The sequence below is a fragment of the Xiphophorus maculatus genome, chromosome 15 (genome assembly GCF_002775205.1).
Source record: "Xiphophorus maculatus strain JP 163 A chromosome 15, X_maculatus-5.0-male, whole genome shotgun sequence".
Classification (NCBI taxonomy): domain Eukaryota; kingdom Metazoa; phylum Chordata; class Actinopteri; order Cyprinodontiformes; family Poeciliidae; genus Xiphophorus; species Xiphophorus maculatus.
The window spans coordinates 5543685-5561070 of NC_036457.1; the positions used below are offsets into that span (position 1 = coordinate 5543685).

At 36.2% G+C, this 17386-nt stretch overlaps 1 protein-coding gene across 2 annotated transcripts; it reads right to left on the reverse strand.

The window, feature by feature from the left end:
* Positions 1-4554: 4554 nt before the first annotated feature.
* On the reverse strand, positions 4555-13056 carry LOC102221059 (adenylate kinase 7-like). Of its 2 annotated transcripts, XM_014471058.2 has the most exons (18): positions 12893-13056; positions 12656-12802; positions 11005-11119; positions 10802-10896; positions 10594-10704; positions 10410-10493; positions 9830-9918; positions 9638-9728; positions 9456-9533; positions 9135-9284; positions 8866-8994; positions 6972-7080; positions 5944-6072; positions 5780-5851; positions 5487-5684; positions 5122-5339; positions 4889-5047; positions 4555-4805 (listed from the first exon to the last, which is right to left on the reverse strand). In XM_014471058.2, the coding sequence occupies exons 1-18, from the start codon at positions 12977-12979 to the stop codon at positions 4770-4772; spliced, it is 2097 nt and encodes a 698-aa protein (XP_014326544.1). In that variant the 5' UTR covers positions 12980-13056; the 3' UTR covers positions 4555-4769. The 2 variants fall into 2 exon arrangements, with proteins under 2 accessions (XP_014326544.1, XP_023203266.1); XM_023347498.1 differs by having other exon boundaries at positions 4555-5047.
* Between the last annotated feature and the right edge of the window lie 4330 nt (positions 13057-17386).

Sequence of the window (17386 nt, forward strand, 5' to 3'; positions counted from 1 at the left end):
TCATCACAGCAGGTTGGTAGGACTCCAAGTAATTTATTTTAAGGTTCCTGGCAGTCCAGCTGGTGTGCATCACATCCCATCACTGCCATGCCTCGAACAAAATTTAATCCAAAGCTGCAAAGCAAATAGATACAATGTTCTGACGAGGGCTTTGTGTCACAGGACACGCACACACCTCCAAGTTGCACATAAACAAGTTTTTGGGCTTATGAGAGGAACTGCAACATGTGCTACATTTTTCAGCTGGTGCTGTTGACTTTCCTGCTGCGCTGTGTCAAATCCAAACTGTTTGAAAAACCTGTTCGCCTCCTCGCCTGTGGTGGCGCTTCTATTAGAGGAAATGACACAAAAACCTCTTAAGAAAACTTCAGCGCAATTTCCTTCTTCGCAAAATGTAAATAATAATGAAGCAGTGTCAGATTTGAGCAATCCTAGGATTTCTCTTTTGTCTTTGGTAAAAGAACAGAAGTCATTTCTCCCACTAGCAATAGACTCTGACATTTGTTTTGGGTGAGATTTTGTTTTTTTCATACACAAATTAGATATTGACAGCTGGTTTAAAACTTCAAACTGTCAACTCCTCAATCTGACACTAAGTGGAATAAATCAGAAAATTACTTCAGATAAATAAAGAGATTCATTTTGAAAATATACAAACACAAATGTCTGCCAGATGGAGCAGCAGGATCCCACATGCTTAAAAAAGGATATAAAAAAAGATCTGACAGAAGTTCACAGCCCCAGAGGAACTGGTCTGAGTTAGCTGCTCACTCCTAATAAGACTGCCATCTGATCATAATCCCAAAAAGAAAAAGTTACTGGATGAGGAAAAGCTTGTGTGATGTACTGATCTGGATGGGTTTCTGGAGAATGTGCAACATTATAATACAGCGGAGAAGATGTTTGAAGTAAAGCTGGAATAAAGATTTATTTGAGTAGACAGTTTTATTTTTGCAACAGATGAAATTTTTATTGTCTTTTTGTTATAAAAAAAATCAGGGGAGTTCAACTGTAAAGAGAAAAATTTAATAACATAATATAACTCAGAATAAATGGAAAGTGTCTTTCTTGCAATTTTGCAACTTACCGGACTTTTAAGCTTAGTATCCAGAGCTTGTTTATGCAACGCTTATTGCATCTTATTACAACAGGAAGTCCTACAAGCCTTTACGTATGGAGGCTGTATGCAAGAGAAACTGCATTAGAAATGGACATTTCTGAGTTTGAAAAGTCAAAAATTTGCAAGAAAAAAAACGTAAAAATTTTGTGACTAATTTAATACATTTTTTAGGAAAAACGGTACAGATCTTGAAAAGTTGAAAATCAGCTTGGAAAAACTGACATTTTATAGAATAAAACCTTTTTCTTGAAAAATGTTGACTTTTCAAACTCAGATTAATCCCAGAAATTAAAAAAAAAAAAACTTGAGAAACTTCTAAAAATTTGGTGGAAATTTTCTCCTCTTGTCTTTTTTTAATGCGCCGTCATAAATGGAATCATTACTTTGTAGTGTTTTGAATTTTAAATTGGTGTCGACTGAGACTTTCAGACCTGAAATCTGATGGACTGTGCAGAACTTCATTCAGGAAACTATCAAAAGCACTTTTCCCCTGACAACACAGTGAACATGTTGACTCCTAAAGGTCAAACACGTGAGGTTTGACCTTTGGGGCCTAGTTATGGTTGAATGGTTTGCATGCACATTAAAGCAAGCCTATATTCAGAAGCTCACACTGACACAGGGCCAGCCTCTCTGCTCCGACAAATGCAAATTATGCTGTTAGATTATTAGTGTAGTTGTAGCTTGATGGAGTCTGTATGCATGTGTAACCCCTTTATGTTCATCTCAGATCCAGTATTTATTCTAACAAAAGAAGAAGTCAAGTTGGTGGCCAACGTCAAGCAGCCTTTGCCCCTAAACATTAAATAAAACATAATAAATAACCCTAAACAAACTACAACGCAATAGCTCCCAATGAGTAGCTAATAGCAGTTAGCAGTTGTAAAATTAAAGATGGCTAACATGCACAACATTGATAAAGTTAAAAACTTAAACAAAACACAGCAAAATTACCCAAGAAATCTCATGTATGTGATTAAAATATATGTTATAGTGTAATACTTGTAAAGAAAACACTGAGCTGATCCTAATACATGGTAATACTGTATGTAGCCGTTACCAACGGCAACAGAAAAAGGGGAGCGGAGCTGTTGGTTACTGGTTGCTACGGTAACCACCAACGGTCAAGAGCAGCAGCGTAACAGAACTTTTTAAAACAGCAACAAACGTCTGACTTGAGAAGCAACTTCTTGACTAAACAAAATAAAATCAAGGAATAAATGAACAAATTTTGACAAACTTTATATCGACGATAATGTTAAAATAAAACAGAATGATTTCGGACTTTATTCTTAAATGCGTAAAGACTGGATATATTATGTGGGTAATGTGTGTGTGAAGCAACAAGAAACACTGAGAGGGTTCACTGCTCTCCTCAGTGGTGTGTGTGTGTGTGTGTGTGTGTGTGTGTGTGTGTGTGTGCGTGTGTGTGTGTGTGTGTGTGTGTGTGTGTGTGTGTGTGTGTGTGGTCCTCCTCCAGCATTTTCACCACCGGCTCATGTTTGGGTGACCACCACAGGCGTGTTGCGGGCCGTTTCCAACGTGTTTTTGTGACCACCACTGGGGCAGCTGGAACCGTAGCAGATAAACCCACATGGTCAGAACCAGCACCATCCTCCCACCGGCTCTTCCACAGGGATAAATACACACCCTACATCTGGTCCACAACTCCTCTCTTCTTGCTTGGACATTATTCAAAAGTAGGGTGAAAATAGAAAACTAAATATAAGTTTAGAACCAGATTTCTGTCCACTAACTTAGAGGAAAGCATACAGACTGCAGGGCACCGTCAGTAATTTCACCAGCTCACGGGAATCAGCAACAAAAAAGAAATCCTTTATTTGCAACAGATGGTACGTTGGAGAAAATTATAATGTATTTCCTACAAAGACACATAGATAAAAAAAAGATGGCCAGCGCAGAGTCTTTACTTTCTGTTAGCACTTACTTTTACCAACTCACACAAACTATGATGGCAGTTTTTGTTACAACAATAACCAACCCACAAGCTCCACTTGATATTTTTTATAAATCTTTATTAGACATTTATTTGGGTTTATTTTAATTGTCTGGGTTTCCCTCCAAGATTTGTTACTTTTATGAGAAGATCTTAGGTAAGATGTACACAAACACACATGAACATTTAAAAAAAAAAGATTTTACTCAGTCGCACTATTTTATGTTGTAATTTTGCTCTTATGTAGTGGGTTTGTGAATCTACGTCATTTGTTTTCCTTCTACACCAAATTTCCCCCACTTTGGGACATTAAAAGGATATTTCTATTCTATTCCAAAAAAAAGTATTTCTGCGCCACCTAGTGGTGAACTGGAGGCTTTACCAGTGGAATGCCTGGGATTTGACCTCTTGCATCTGTGATATTTATGATTGTTGCTTTGGAGATAAAACATAGATACAGTATATACTGCATTATATTTCTGCAGTATTTAATTGATTGTTTTTGTGAGCTCTAGAACTTTATACATCTTTACTGGAAACATTGGGGGAATAATCCTTCTTCCAGGAGGTGTTGGCTCTGCAGCTCAGTCTGAGCCACAAACAGAACAGAACCAAAACCAGTACAAACCCGCAAAAATTACAGATGTTTGGTAAAGTTTACACTTTATTCTATCACAGGATGTTTTAAAAGTGTATTTTAGTCACTTAGTGTTCATATTACTTGTCAAATCTGCTTGGAAGTTTTGGGTTTTGCTTTCACAGGGCCATGAACATTTACTAAAATGCTTGATGTTTTGACGTTTTTACCTCCTTTACCATCTTCACTACTTTGCCTTATGGCAAGCTAAACATTTATTAATCAATTTGTCAAATTTCCAGCAGTTTTAGTCATTTTTAACTAAAAACCCTGGAAGATATTTCATGTTTCGCTTAAACATAAATTATTGCTCTTACCAGAATTTGACAGATTTTTGGCAAGCAGCCATTTCCCTATAGCCATGTCCTGAGTCATGCACATCAGCTCACATCTGTCTTATGTTCTCTTGTCTTTTTCCTTTTGAAGAGTGGCGAAAATAACACTAATCAACAAAACAAAAGAAAAGCTAAGTGTATGTAAAATACATTAATTTTATAGGAATGGTCAGAGTAGATACTGCAAGTAATAAACACTAATGTTAAAGGTTATATTTTAAAAAAATATTTTATGCAACTGAAAGTAAAGGTGGTGCCAAAAAATCTGGAATATTTGGCTAAATTTCCATGAATCAGATTTTGTTCCTTGCATTTTGTCTCTTTCATCCGTTGGGCATTGCTGCTTCCCTTGTTATTTAAACTGTTTATTTAGTTCGGTAACTTATAATTTTGAGTTCAACGGTTTAGTCAAATCTCTCTAATTGGTTTTCTCTAAATGCAGGATGTCAAAATTTCACAATTAAGAGTTAATAATGGAAGAAGTGAACCTTTTACAAAGACAAGCTCTTTAATCTGCTATTTAATTAACATTTACAATGCAGATTTCACATTTTTGCAAAATGTGACGTTTTCCATTGCGTAAAACTTGCTTTTATTGAATTTAGATTAGAGGATGAAGTGCTCGAAACTGTACTTTTTATCATAATATCTTAAGAGTCTGAGTGATTGCTCACAAACCGATCATCTCAATTTGTCCATGACTTTTAGATCTGACGTTGTTCAGTCTCCTGTGCTGTTCCGTAAAAGATGTTCAGCCTGCGAAAAGCAGAACAGACCTTGAAAACGGACAGATTTATCAACACGCTGACCCGTTTTGTGACAGGCTGCGGCGTAAGCACCAGGAAGTCGACGGGGTCTTCTGGTTTGACCTTGGAGCACTCCAGCATGGCCTCGCCCAGCGAAGGCATCACGTGCTTCATCAGGTAGTTTCTGAGAGGAAGACCTTTGGCTTCCAACATTTCAGACTCCTGTTCCAACACCATCCCCAGACTCTTCTTCTGCAAAAAGCACACACAGGTGTAAAACATTTTTTATTTGATGTTTTTTTAAAGCTCCTAGTTTCTGAGCTCACCCAATCCTCGTAATGACCCGTCATCTCAGCCAGAGCAGCCATCTTCCTCTCCTTCCTCTCTGCTGCCTCCGCCGCCAGTTTCTGCTTTCTCTCTTCCTCTTTAATTCTCTTCTTCTCCGCCTCCTCCTCTGGAGTCCCGCCGTAGTTCTTGGGCTCCCCTATAATCTCAATAATCTTCTTCATAGAAGATGTGTACTCCGAATCATCTGAGCTGATGTCTGGGAAAAGGAGAACAAGGGTGGCTTGTTTTGTTTTGTTTTTTTAAATACAAGCAGCTTCTCCTTTTACATAAATATAATACATATTAGGTACAAATCAACTTGCTGTGCTGACCCCTGGTGGTCAATTATGGTTTTGCAGACTACCTAAATATTCTGGATGGAGTTCCCGATGATCAAAAAAGTCCAACAAGGTTACTGGAGCTCTGTCGAGTTGCCGGTATACACCCAGGCGAGACGTGAATTCGTCCTGGGTGTAGCGCATCTTCTCAGCTACGCTGTCTGGAAGCTCTTGCACTCGGTTGATCAGGAAATCATCTGGTGCTTCGAGGGCAAAAATGTACTCTGTAATACAGATATGGAAGAAGTAAAAACACATTTGAGCAATTGTGAGTTGATGCATTTTAACTACAGCGACTAGTTGATGCTATGAGCAGAACCTGGGGTGATGAACTTGTTGTACCACGGCAATTTGGACAGTAGATCTATATCCTGGTTCTCCTGACTCTCATCTGTACAGAATGAAAATCACCGTTTTTCTAATATTACTGATGCGTCTTCATTCATTAATTCAACAAAAGCCATATTGACGGATAAAACTTGCCAGCAAAAACCGCCTTTGCCTGATCCAGAGTCTGAGGGAAGCCATCCAGAACAAACCCTTGGTTCCTGCTTCCTTTAGAGAAAAGCTTTTCACGCAGAACCTCAAAAATCAGGTCCTCGCTCAGAACACCTGAAAAAACAACAAAAATCAAACAACATCAAAGCTTTTAAAAGTCAAATTTAACTCAAGGACATTTCCGTACACTGTAAAATATTTGAGCCTCATTTAGTTGTGTCTACTATCTTCTACTTTTTAAGTTAAATAAATTGAGCCTTTTTATATTTTGAACCTAAATGTGTGAGTTTGTGAAAGATAAACTTACAGCAGTAAGTTGTGTTAACTTTTTACTAATTCTGTCAAACTTACAAGAGTTGAATAAACTGGAGGTTTTAGGTTAGCACTTAAAAAAACTGAAAGAAATAGACAGGAGTGGGAACTATTTCCCAGAATGCTTAGCGGTGTGTTTTTATATCCTGCGATGGAAGTGTGTTACATTGATCTGACTCTTATGTTTTATTAGCTTGAGGATAATGTTCTGTTCACACTAAATGTTTCTGAGCCGAATTTAAAAAAATTCATTATAAGATCAGAAATTTTGTTCTTGCAATTTGAAACAAGAATTTAAATCATTCTAAAGTAAAATAAGTATTTATTTTAACTTGATATTGTGAGTGAAATAATAGAGAAATGTGGCTCTTTAACCAGGGGAGGGCAGTTTTTTTTTCTTTTTATTGTGAAATAATTTTTTGGTTTAAATTGCAGCATTAAGTTAAAACTCACAATTCAAGATGAATGAACTTAAAAATAATGTTTAGACAACTTATCTCTTGTTGTTAAATCAACTTCATGAACTTTAATTTCTGAGTTAAAACCAAAACAATTTTCTTGTCGACTTAAGTTGCATTTTCAAGGCAGCAGGTGGACTTTCATTTTTAAGTTATGTTTTACAGTGCGTGTATTAGGATTTGTTATCAGCCTTCATTAACTGAAAACTTTCTTTGCTGTGGTTTTTTCTTTTGTCGACTCGCCTTCGTTGTCCTCCAGAGTCCTGTTGATATATTCCAGCTGGTCCTGTGCAGCAGCTAGAGCGTCTTCGGTAACTTCTTCTTCGTACTCCTCGGTAGCGATCGTCGTCTCCTGCAAAACGTAGAAACAAACACGGCGAACAGAAAACATCTCTTTATGTTTGTCATACGAGGACGTGGACCTGCAGCTGCTCTACGTTGAAATTTAAACGTTTATAACCGACATAGCTGTTGCACTCTCAGGCCAGCCAAAAACCAGTTTAGAGGCCCAAATGTCACAAGATTTGGAGAAAGAAAATCTTGTATATTTAGATAAATATCTACTTTGGGAAATATGTTGTAATTTTTTAAAAGAATCCCCATTTTAACTCTATTTTTAGGCTTTAAAATGAATATAAACATACAATTTTGTAAAAAAAAGAAAAAATGGATGGACAATTTTCTTTCTGAGATGGAAAATTATGTAAAACTTAAATGATAAGAAAAACAAATCTAAAACCATATAATCGGTTCTTTTAAATGGGAATATTGCAGAAAAAATAAAAACATTTATTATATCTATATTTAGAATATTAGCTGGTGCTTTTTATTACAATTTTGCCTAGCCATTGTGGAAGGTCCAAAGTTCAGGCTGATGTGAAAACCACAAATTTCTGTTTATTCAGTCAGTATTAACAACAACCAACACAAAATAATGTTAAAACTGAATCATGTGCTTTTTTTAATTTAACATATTATGAAAAAAATAGCCTTTAATTTTATGAAAGATTAATCTTCATGAAATGAAGGGCTAGTCGATCAACAATGAATTTGGATGAACTTGTTGATGGATAACTTGCATCGTTAGTACAAATCCTGATATATTCACTGAAAACACAAAATCCTTTCAAGTATTTTTGGTGTAGTTTCTGGTGCAAATATCTTAGTACACTTGAAATAATATAAAACTAACTTACACGTAACCTCTCAGCAAGAAGTAGGAGCTTGTTTTAAGTCAATAATTCCTTAATATTAATGGAAAAATACTAGTTTCAGTGGCAAATTAATTAACCAATAACATGCGTAAAAACTCAAGGCCCAATGTGGCCCACCGCAGCTTTTTATGTGCCCTTCAGTTTCTTGAGAATTATCATGGAAATCCACATAAAATCAACAAATCCCTGCACTTTTTTTATCCTAGTAACTGACAAATTGCACTAACTGGAGTTTATTGTAGACTTTCGTCAAAAATTGTCATAAACTTTCTTATTTGTACTAACCAGCTGCCTCAGCTTTAATTGATGTCAGATTATAGTCCATGATCTATACAGAGTTATAAAAAAGTCACATTTACAATCATAGATAAGCTCAAATATTTCCAAATCAGAACCACAAACACTTTGATTTTTATTGCAAAAAAATCACAAAATCCTGGAGGGACTGAAAAGATGTTCAATAACATTATTTAATTTTAAGGATTCGTTGATATTTGAACAGTTTGTGAACAGGTTTTATCAATACATTCTGGAAGAACTGGCCCTTTAAGAGCATTCAGGATCTTGATTTGGTCCAAAACGAAAATTAGTTTGACACCCCTGGATTATAACATGGGAAAAATGTCTTGTAAGTGAAATAATCTATCACACTGGAACAAATACTTTTTCATCAATATGACTTAAATCGACCTCCTATTTCCTACTGAAAAGTTACGTATAATTAGTTTTATATTATTTCAAGTGTACCAAAATATTTTCACTAGAAACTAGACCAAAAACACTTGGTAAGATTTTGTGTTTACAAACAGAGTAAAACACTTTTGACTTTTGGATTTGACAACATGTGAAAACGCTTAATCATTTCCACAAGGGGGCAGTATACAGTGAGCATCTCTATTGTTGCATTTTGTGTTTCCACTGACCAGATGAGAAATCTTCTCATCAAACATGTTGCTGACGTTGATGTAATGAAGTTTGTAGTACTGGCAGAGCTTCATGGCAAGAGTCGTCTTCCCCACCGCCGGAGGGCCAATCAGGCAGATCCGAATCGGCTACAGGAAATAAAAATATAACCCACTGCTGTCATTTAAAAACAAGCTTATTAGCAAAAAGGGATCCTAATTGATCAAATATTTAGATAAAGACGGCTTCGACACAAACAACACTCTGATTTGAAGAGTTAAATATTTACGAAAAGCTGTCTTGTGAGTTTGTACTCCTTCACGATGCTCTTGATGTTTTTCACCAGTCCCTCTTCACTCGTCCATTCAAAGGCCAAATAGTCGTTGACTATAGAGGCATCCACTCGCAGGTTCATGTTGAGACAGTCCAGTTCTTCCGGCTGGAACCAGGAGCAAACTGAACTATTGAATCGATATTAAATTCATCTGTTTGTTTCTTTGTTTGCAGGTTTTATTTTACATCTCACGTTTTGGGATTTTGGGGGGAAAAAATTAAAGGATAAGAGCATCGAAAATAAGATTTGTTTTGAGTTCGTTTATACAAGTTGTACCTTAAAAGCGTTCATTTTGATGGCGTCTTCTGGAAGTAACTTGCAGATTTTTTCTGGCCCGAGCACCTCACTAATAGTCTAAAGAGTTAAAAGAAAAGAGACCAAATAAACATTTTATGATGTTTTATCGGTTTACACACACGATATTGTTATTATAGCTTAATTCTGACGTAAAATGCTACCTTTACAACTTCCTCTAACGTGGTCTTGGATTCATCAATGGCAACAATGTACCTTGGGCTTGGCTTCACCTTAATGATCTCTTGGACCACTCTGTAATAAATTAGAAGTCAGTGCAGCTCTGATCCAATTTTTCCCCAAATAACAAACAACAACAACAATAACACTACACATCGATAAATAAATAAATTTACCTTCCAAGGTCACAAACATGAATCATGGGAATAAAATTTTCACCACTTCCAAATATGGGAACCTTTGGCTCCTGCATTAACCACGAAACCTAAAAGAAATGCAAATGACAAAAATGTAAAATACACTGCAAAGACAAAATCTTACCAAGTAATTTTAGTCTAGTTCTACTGCAAATATCTTATTACACTTGAAATAAGACCAACTTAAAAGTAACTTTTTAGCAAGCTATGTGTGTTTAAGTCTATAATTCCTTAATATTGTTAAAAAATACTTTGGCAGATAAATTAACTTATAACATGGGAAAATGTCTTGTTAAAAGCGAAATAATCTGCCAATGGAACTAGAGCTGGGTTGCTAGGTGACGGGGCTGGCGTTGCTAGGTAACGGCGCCAATAGAATTAGGACTTTTTCACCAATATTAAGAAATTACTGACTTAAAACAAGCTCCTATATCCTGTTGAAAAGTTATTTTAAAGTTAGTTTTGTCTTATTTCAAGCGCAGTAAGATATTTGCACTAAAATACTTGGTAAGATTTTTTTATACAAATTATGTGTTCATAAGGGATTTATTATATTTACCTTAAAAAAGTAGTGGAAGAGATTTTCTCCCATTCCGTACTGAAATCCAGCACATACAACGTAACCTTTGAGCTTAGATGCTTTCTGGAAAATGAGAATATATATATATTTTTACAGTTCTGCTTTCTTATTTGCCTCCGTAGTTTTGGCGTAATTTGCTTTGTGGCACAGTGAAATCACGTACACCTCGGGGCAACTTCAGCACCAGTTTCTCCAGCTCATTGTGTTTCCTGAACTTGGGATGAGGCCTTCTGCGCAGAAAATCTTCTTCTAAAACAGGGAGACCTGCGTCATTCTGAAATAAAAATGAACAATTTCGTATATAAAAACAGAAATATTAGAATTAAATGATGTTATAATTGTTTAGATTTAGACTTTTTTGGGGGATTTACTATATCTGAAAGCCTGAAATTCGTCCAAGTCATCAATGTGGAGACGACGATAAAATATCTCCGGGTTATGAAGTTTGCCATTTGATCCTGAAGGACTGTTTGTAAAAAGACAAAAAAATAAATAAAATAACATGCAGTGTTCATCTGTGAACGATCTCAGAAAGCCAATTGATAACGCTATTGTTGTGTTTTCTGACTCTCGCCTGATAATGCCCATGTTGCTTCTTCAATCTGCTGTTGACTTGCACTTTCGGTGACGCAGTAAACCACAATGTCACAATCCAGCAGCAGCAGCTGCAGCTCCTCTCTGCTGGGGGACTGGCAAAAAACACAACAGGATGTTAGTAATATTCATTTCAATGATTTATTTAAACTGCTCACTCAAATTCAAAAGCCAGTGTTTGGTGAATTAGTTTGAATTTATTGTGGATTTACACTGATTCACTGGGAGGAAATGACACGCCAGGCTTTTAAGCTCAATCCACACATTTTCCAAAACCGAGATAAAGCTTTGACGTTTTTCAGGGATTAAGATCCGATTAACACACCAAATTACAATTATTAGTCTTTTATTTTATTATTGCTAAATGAATATGGAGGCAGTTTTGCGTTTTCAGTAATCAGAGTTAGTTACATTTACTCAATTACTTTTATTGGGTAACTTTCTTTGACAAAATGTACTTTTAGGAGTATTTGCATTTTATTTGAGTATTTTTATTATGAAGTATTTCTACGGTTACTTGAGTAAAACTTCTGGATTTTCTACCCACTGAATGAAAAACAAACATGTTTTAACCAACAATTCACCAGACACAGAGACACACCTGCAGTTTTTGTTAAAGTTTTATACGTTTTTTTTTATTGATGGAAACTGATTTCTAAAAATTATTTTTGCCTGATTTTTTATTTTTTGTTACTTTCTGTCATTTTGGTCTTTAAAATAACAAAATTTCCACTTAGCTTTACATTTTGTTCATCTAATGATGCAATTTTTAAGTATTAAATGATTAATAATTTTATCAGTTATTCAGTACTTGAGTGAACTTTTTACCAAATACTTTTTACTCTTACTTGACTACTTACTTGAATGGCAACATAAAATAATTTTATGGTGAATTATTTTTTCAGCTTTAAATTAAATGTTAAATGTGTAAATGAAGTAGAAAGGAACTAATTATGATATGACAGAAAAATGGTTGCAGATGTTTGTCTTAAAGGAATGTTTTTGGGTCAAATGTTTTCTATTTTGTTAGCATAGAAAATGTTCATATTTGCAGCGATGACACTGAAAACTTTCTAGCCAGACCATTGCTGTATTAAGCCAACTTATTGAACATTTTGAGTAAAATGTTGCTACAATTAAAAGCTAAATATTAAAACAAAACTGTTTACTTTGTACGTAACATTTTCAATTTAGGAAAACATACATTAGTCACTAAAAAATCCTCAAAATTTGACCAAGTTTGTATCAATTTGTACTTGTGGTTGGGGGCTACAAAAAAATTATCCAGTGGATCACAAATGGCCCCCGGGCCTCATGTTGAAAACCCCTGATCTAAGAGTAACAGTTGACAATTGTCCCAAAAAACAACTGGGTTTATAATTATTACATTATGCTATAATATAATAATTTGAGGGCTATGATTAAAAGCTAAATTTAAAAATTAGTGTTCCAATTCATCACTAACACATTCATATCCATGATGCTGACAACTTCCGTCCGTTTTAAGAGCCATCTGCAACTATTTATTAGCGTTTTTTTTTTGTTGTTTACATAATAGTCTGCTTTTACGACGTGATTTTTTTCCTTTTTGTCTTTAAATAAACAGGAGCACCTTTAAGCAGCCGACTCACCACATACACTTGGTGAACATTCTGGACTTTCTCCTCATTGATGGAAGTTCCTACGACCTGGAAAGCAGGTTCCTCTCGGGGACTCGGCATCTCGTCGTCTGAGTCGTCATCGTCCGACTCCTCAGGAGCTTCAATCTGTCCTATAATCTTCCCAGGTAAAAATAAAAGTCAGACAACATACCACAGGTGTCTTGACTTTAACTGGTACCGAAACGGCGAACTTTTTCCACCCCTTACCTGGGCGACGTGCTTGGAAACGTACGTGTGGACGTCGTTCACGAAAATCTGCTTAACAGGAAGCGATGACTTCTTCTCCTCCTCCATGACAAAAACTGTTGCTGTAGATACACAGAATAACCGGCGGTAAGAGGGAAACTGCTGAGACAAAAACGGCTCGGTTCCGCCAGTCTTAGCGGTTGCTATGGACTCGAAAACGGTTGGTAGGGTTCAGCCAGAGATACGTTGATTACGTAAGCTACGTCAAAACGGAGGCCAGGGACGGTTCTACAATCCATAAACATTGGGGCCTTCCACCCATTTAAAAAATATATACCTATATAATTTTCTTTCATTGTTTACTTATTTTTTATTATTGTTTTTTAAAAAAAAACAAAACTTGACATACAAGTGAATGAAGTTAGCTTAGCTTAACTTCTTATTTGGTGCCGCCTAATTTTAAAAGCTGGAATAAAACTAGCAAAATATTCTCCTTTTTGTATATTATTAAACTTTTTAAATACTGGTGCAGATTTTCCTACCAAAAATAAATAAATACAAGTGCCAACCGGTTTATTTCAAAATCATATGAGGCCTTAACTAGAACTTGATTTGGAGCCCGACCTCCAGACTCTAAAAAGACACATAACAAGAAACTTCAGTTGTATACCTTAATTATTTTAGTAATCAAAATAGAGCAGTTTTATCTGTATTCTGCCAAATTACATTTGTGTGAAAAAAACTATCTAACTTTAAGGACTCATTGAATGCTGAGACATTTATTTATTCATATTTTAACACCTTAAGAGGTAGTTTAACAGCATTTCAGTACAGTTGTGGTAGAATCAGGGATCATTTATTTGCTGAGATGTGTTTATAGACAAACCCAAAGCTTTAAACATAAAGAAAATATAAAAAATTATAGCCATCAAACACACTATGAAGATTATTTTTTACACTTTTACCAAGTAATGTAAATTTAACAAGGAAAGTGAATGTAAATGTAAAGCTTCATGAATCCCATTTAGGTGATGTAACTGGCTTCTTCCTGCAGGGAATACCAAATTAAAACCCTCCAGACAGAGCAGCTGCCACTCTGGACTCCTTATTTGCACAAACAAGCCCCGTCTGTGGTCCTGTCGATCCCCTCGTTGTGCAGGACAATGGAGTGCTGACATGGAAACTTTCAAAGCACCCCATTTATTTATAGGGCTGACTTTATCAGCTCTTCACGGCGTCTGCTTCGCACAGATCTGGGCACTCAGTGGAACGCGCCAGTCATTTATTCAAAGCACAATGACACAGAATGAGGACTGATTGGTTGGGTTTTACCATGTATAGTAATCGATCCTCAATGAGGTAATAAGAGGGTGTCTGGTTTAAAGTGTTCAATAATCATCCTGTAGGTTATTTAGGAATTGTAAAATGTGATTAAGGGTTGAAATATTTAAATAAACAGAATTATCTTTTTGTGTAATAATCACAATAAAAAGTAAGTCAAATACGGTAAACTGTTTTATATCTATAATTTAAAAAATGGGGGGATTTGTTGATTTTGCGTGAATTTCCACAATAATTCTCAAGAAACTGAAGGGACTAATTGATATAATTTGGCAGTAAACAGGTAAAAACTGCATTGATTTGATTGATAACATAATATTTAAGCACACTTACTGTTCAGTCCAGAATCTAGAGGGCCACATAAAAACATATGGCGAGCCGGATTTGGCCCACGGCCTTTGAGTTTGACACCTGTGGCACAGAATATCTGTTTGTTAAAAACTGTCAGCTGTTTGCAACAGGCAGGTGTGGCCTTTAAAACTTCTGCTGATTTCATCAGAATCACTACAATGAATCATTTTGACATTATTAGACGAGTTTCCCTTCAATTTATTTGTTGATTTAACAAATTATTACATCAAATCCACAGTAAAACATAGTTATGCTGTGGGTTAAGTTTGCATAAAACATTTATATTACCGCTCAGAGAACATAATCCTGTCTGTGTTGGACAGCAGTTGATTCTAGCAGCTGCCTGAGTGTGTTTATGTGTGTGAGGCTGAAATGCAGAGGAGGCAGCTGTCAAGACAGAGGGACTTCCTGCGTTACCTTATAAGGACGAATGTCCCGCAACGCCGTGACCCATTTAGGAGCGATCAGCTTCCTCCTGAAGCTGCAGGGATTCTGCCAAAAAGTGCTTCTTTGACTTGAACAGAGCTGTTGACAAAACAAAGCGCTGGTTTCTTCCACCAGTCAGTTTCAGGAATTTAAATCTGAGCTCTTATGCTATCTCTGATGATGCTGCTGCTGTAAAAATGTAAACATAGAAGCTTCGCTGTAGCCTGATTATAGGAATGACCGCATTTCAAACTATGTGTGGAACATCCAACATATTTAAATGCTTATCTTGGCTGCTTTGCTTAGACAAATATACAGCAACTCTCCACAATTACTGGAATCCATTGTGTTAAAAATATTACATTACTGCATGAATTGACTCAAAATGTCAACAATTTTCTTGATTATCATATTCTTCCTCCCTGCATGTGAAAGTAAGTAGTCCCGTTTTTCACGGTTTCATTTGTGTAAAACGTTTTAATTCTTCCAAATACAGAAAAAGGAAAATGTTTTGCCTCTTTTTATGCAAGATAAAACATTTTTGCAGTTTTTAATCTGTTTACTGCCAAATTATATCAATCAGTCCCTCCAGTTTCTTGAGAATTATTGTGGAAATTTATGCAAAATCAACAAATCCCTGAACTTTTTGCATTAATACATAATTGGGAGTTATTGCAGATTTTTCTCAAAAATTGTCAAAAACTTTCTTACTTGTTCTAAACAGCTTCCTCAGCTTTAATTGATGTCAGATTATAATCCATAATATATACAGCGAGGAATAAAAAGTCACATTTACCGTCATAAATAAGCGCAAATATTTCCAAATTAGAACCACAAACACTTTGATTTTTATTGCAAACAATCACAAAAAGACTCACAAAATCCTGGAGGGACTGATGATCTAAGTTTAGGAATTATTCACTGAATGCTGTGAGTTATCAATATTTTAGCAGTTTGTTGATGTGTTTTATCAATATATTCTGGCACAACCGTCCCTTTAAGAACATTTCTGATGGTGATATGGCTCAGAATGAAGATGAGTTTTCATTCAAACTGGTTTCTTCCTGCGCGTATCGCAGCACATGTCTACAAATGGAGTACTTCAGGGCACTCGTAGAGTAATGGGGAGGCAGGTGGGGGGTATTTACATTCCTGCTGCCCTCACCGCTGCACAGGCTCCCTGCAGGCGGTACAAGGTGACGAATAAGGATCCTGAGCTGCCATCTTTCTACCTTCAGTGTGTGCAGCTACTGGCACCGGCCGCACGCCATTCCCCTAAAAGGAGACGCTGGAGCCAATGAGAGCTGAGGAGCGTCAGCCGTCGCTCCCCACATGTCGCCTCGGCTCTCTGGAGGTCTGCAGCCTCCCTCCCCATCTCACAACGCTGCGTTTCAGCTGTTTGGCTGCAACCCCCCCCACCGCTCCGTCCCTTCTCACTCAGCACACACATACCATGACACAAGCAGACTGTCTCTGGCAACTGAATCACTCAGACATGTTCTCACATTACAATCATGTCCTGCAAGCATCCACATCCCCAATTAAAGCGATATTATACTTCATTCACAAGGATCCGAGCAGCAGCACAAACTGAAGAAATGTTTTGGTAACACTTTATTTTAAGGGGTGTGAAGAAGACTGACATAACATAACATCTGTTATAAGCATGAATGAGTCTTCATGAATGTTGTGATGGGGTGATATTTAGTAAATAATGACACTTTAAAACAAAGTTGCACTAAAACTTGCATTAAAAGTCCATTAAAATCGACAACTTTGCATTATCTGGTAAATAATGACACTTTTAATGCAAAGTTGTTCCAAAACTTGCATTAAAAGTCTATTGAAAGCATCAACTTTTCATTATCTGGTAAATAATGACTCTTTTGTTCTATTATATCTTGCGTTAAAAGTACATTAAAAGTGTCAACTTTGCATTATTTGGTAAATAATGACAATTTTAATAAAACGTTGTTCCAAACTTGCATTAAAAGTCTATTAAAATTGTCAATGTTGCACTACAAGTGTCATTATTTATTGAATGACACTTCATGACGTTTATGACCGTATATCAGTCTTATGCACACTCCTTCAAATATAGTGTTACCAATGATATTTTGTTCATAAATCCAAATAATTACAATAACCATAACACCCAAACATGTTTAAAAACCAGACCCCTGCATTAAAAGTATACATTTACCCTAAGTCATAATAAATTCTTGTCACACACACCATAAAAGCTGCTATTTAGCAGTTTATTGGGATCGTAAAAAGTGCTGCTGGTTATGTCTCATCCAGGACCTTTAAACTGTCAAAGGAAATATCTCTCCATTCTGGAGGCATTCCTGACACGGGATCCACTTTATGCTGCCTTTTTGCTGAGCAACACTTAAT

Bases quoted from the DNA above. Each gene is read 5' to 3' on its own strand.
- LOC102221059 (XM_023347498.1), bottom strand. From the start codon at position 12,979: ATGGAGGAGGAGAAGAAGTCATCGCTTCCTGTTAAGCAGATTTTCGTG. The intron at 10,494-10,593 runs GTACGTGATTTC...CTCATTTTCCAG, and splicing joins TGCTGAAGTTGCCCCGAGGT to AAAGCATCTAAGCTCAAAGG. The intron at 5,852-5,943 runs GCAAGTTTTATC...CATTCTGTACAG, and splicing joins GGCAAAGGCGGTTTTTGCTG to ATGAGAGTCAGGAGAACCAG.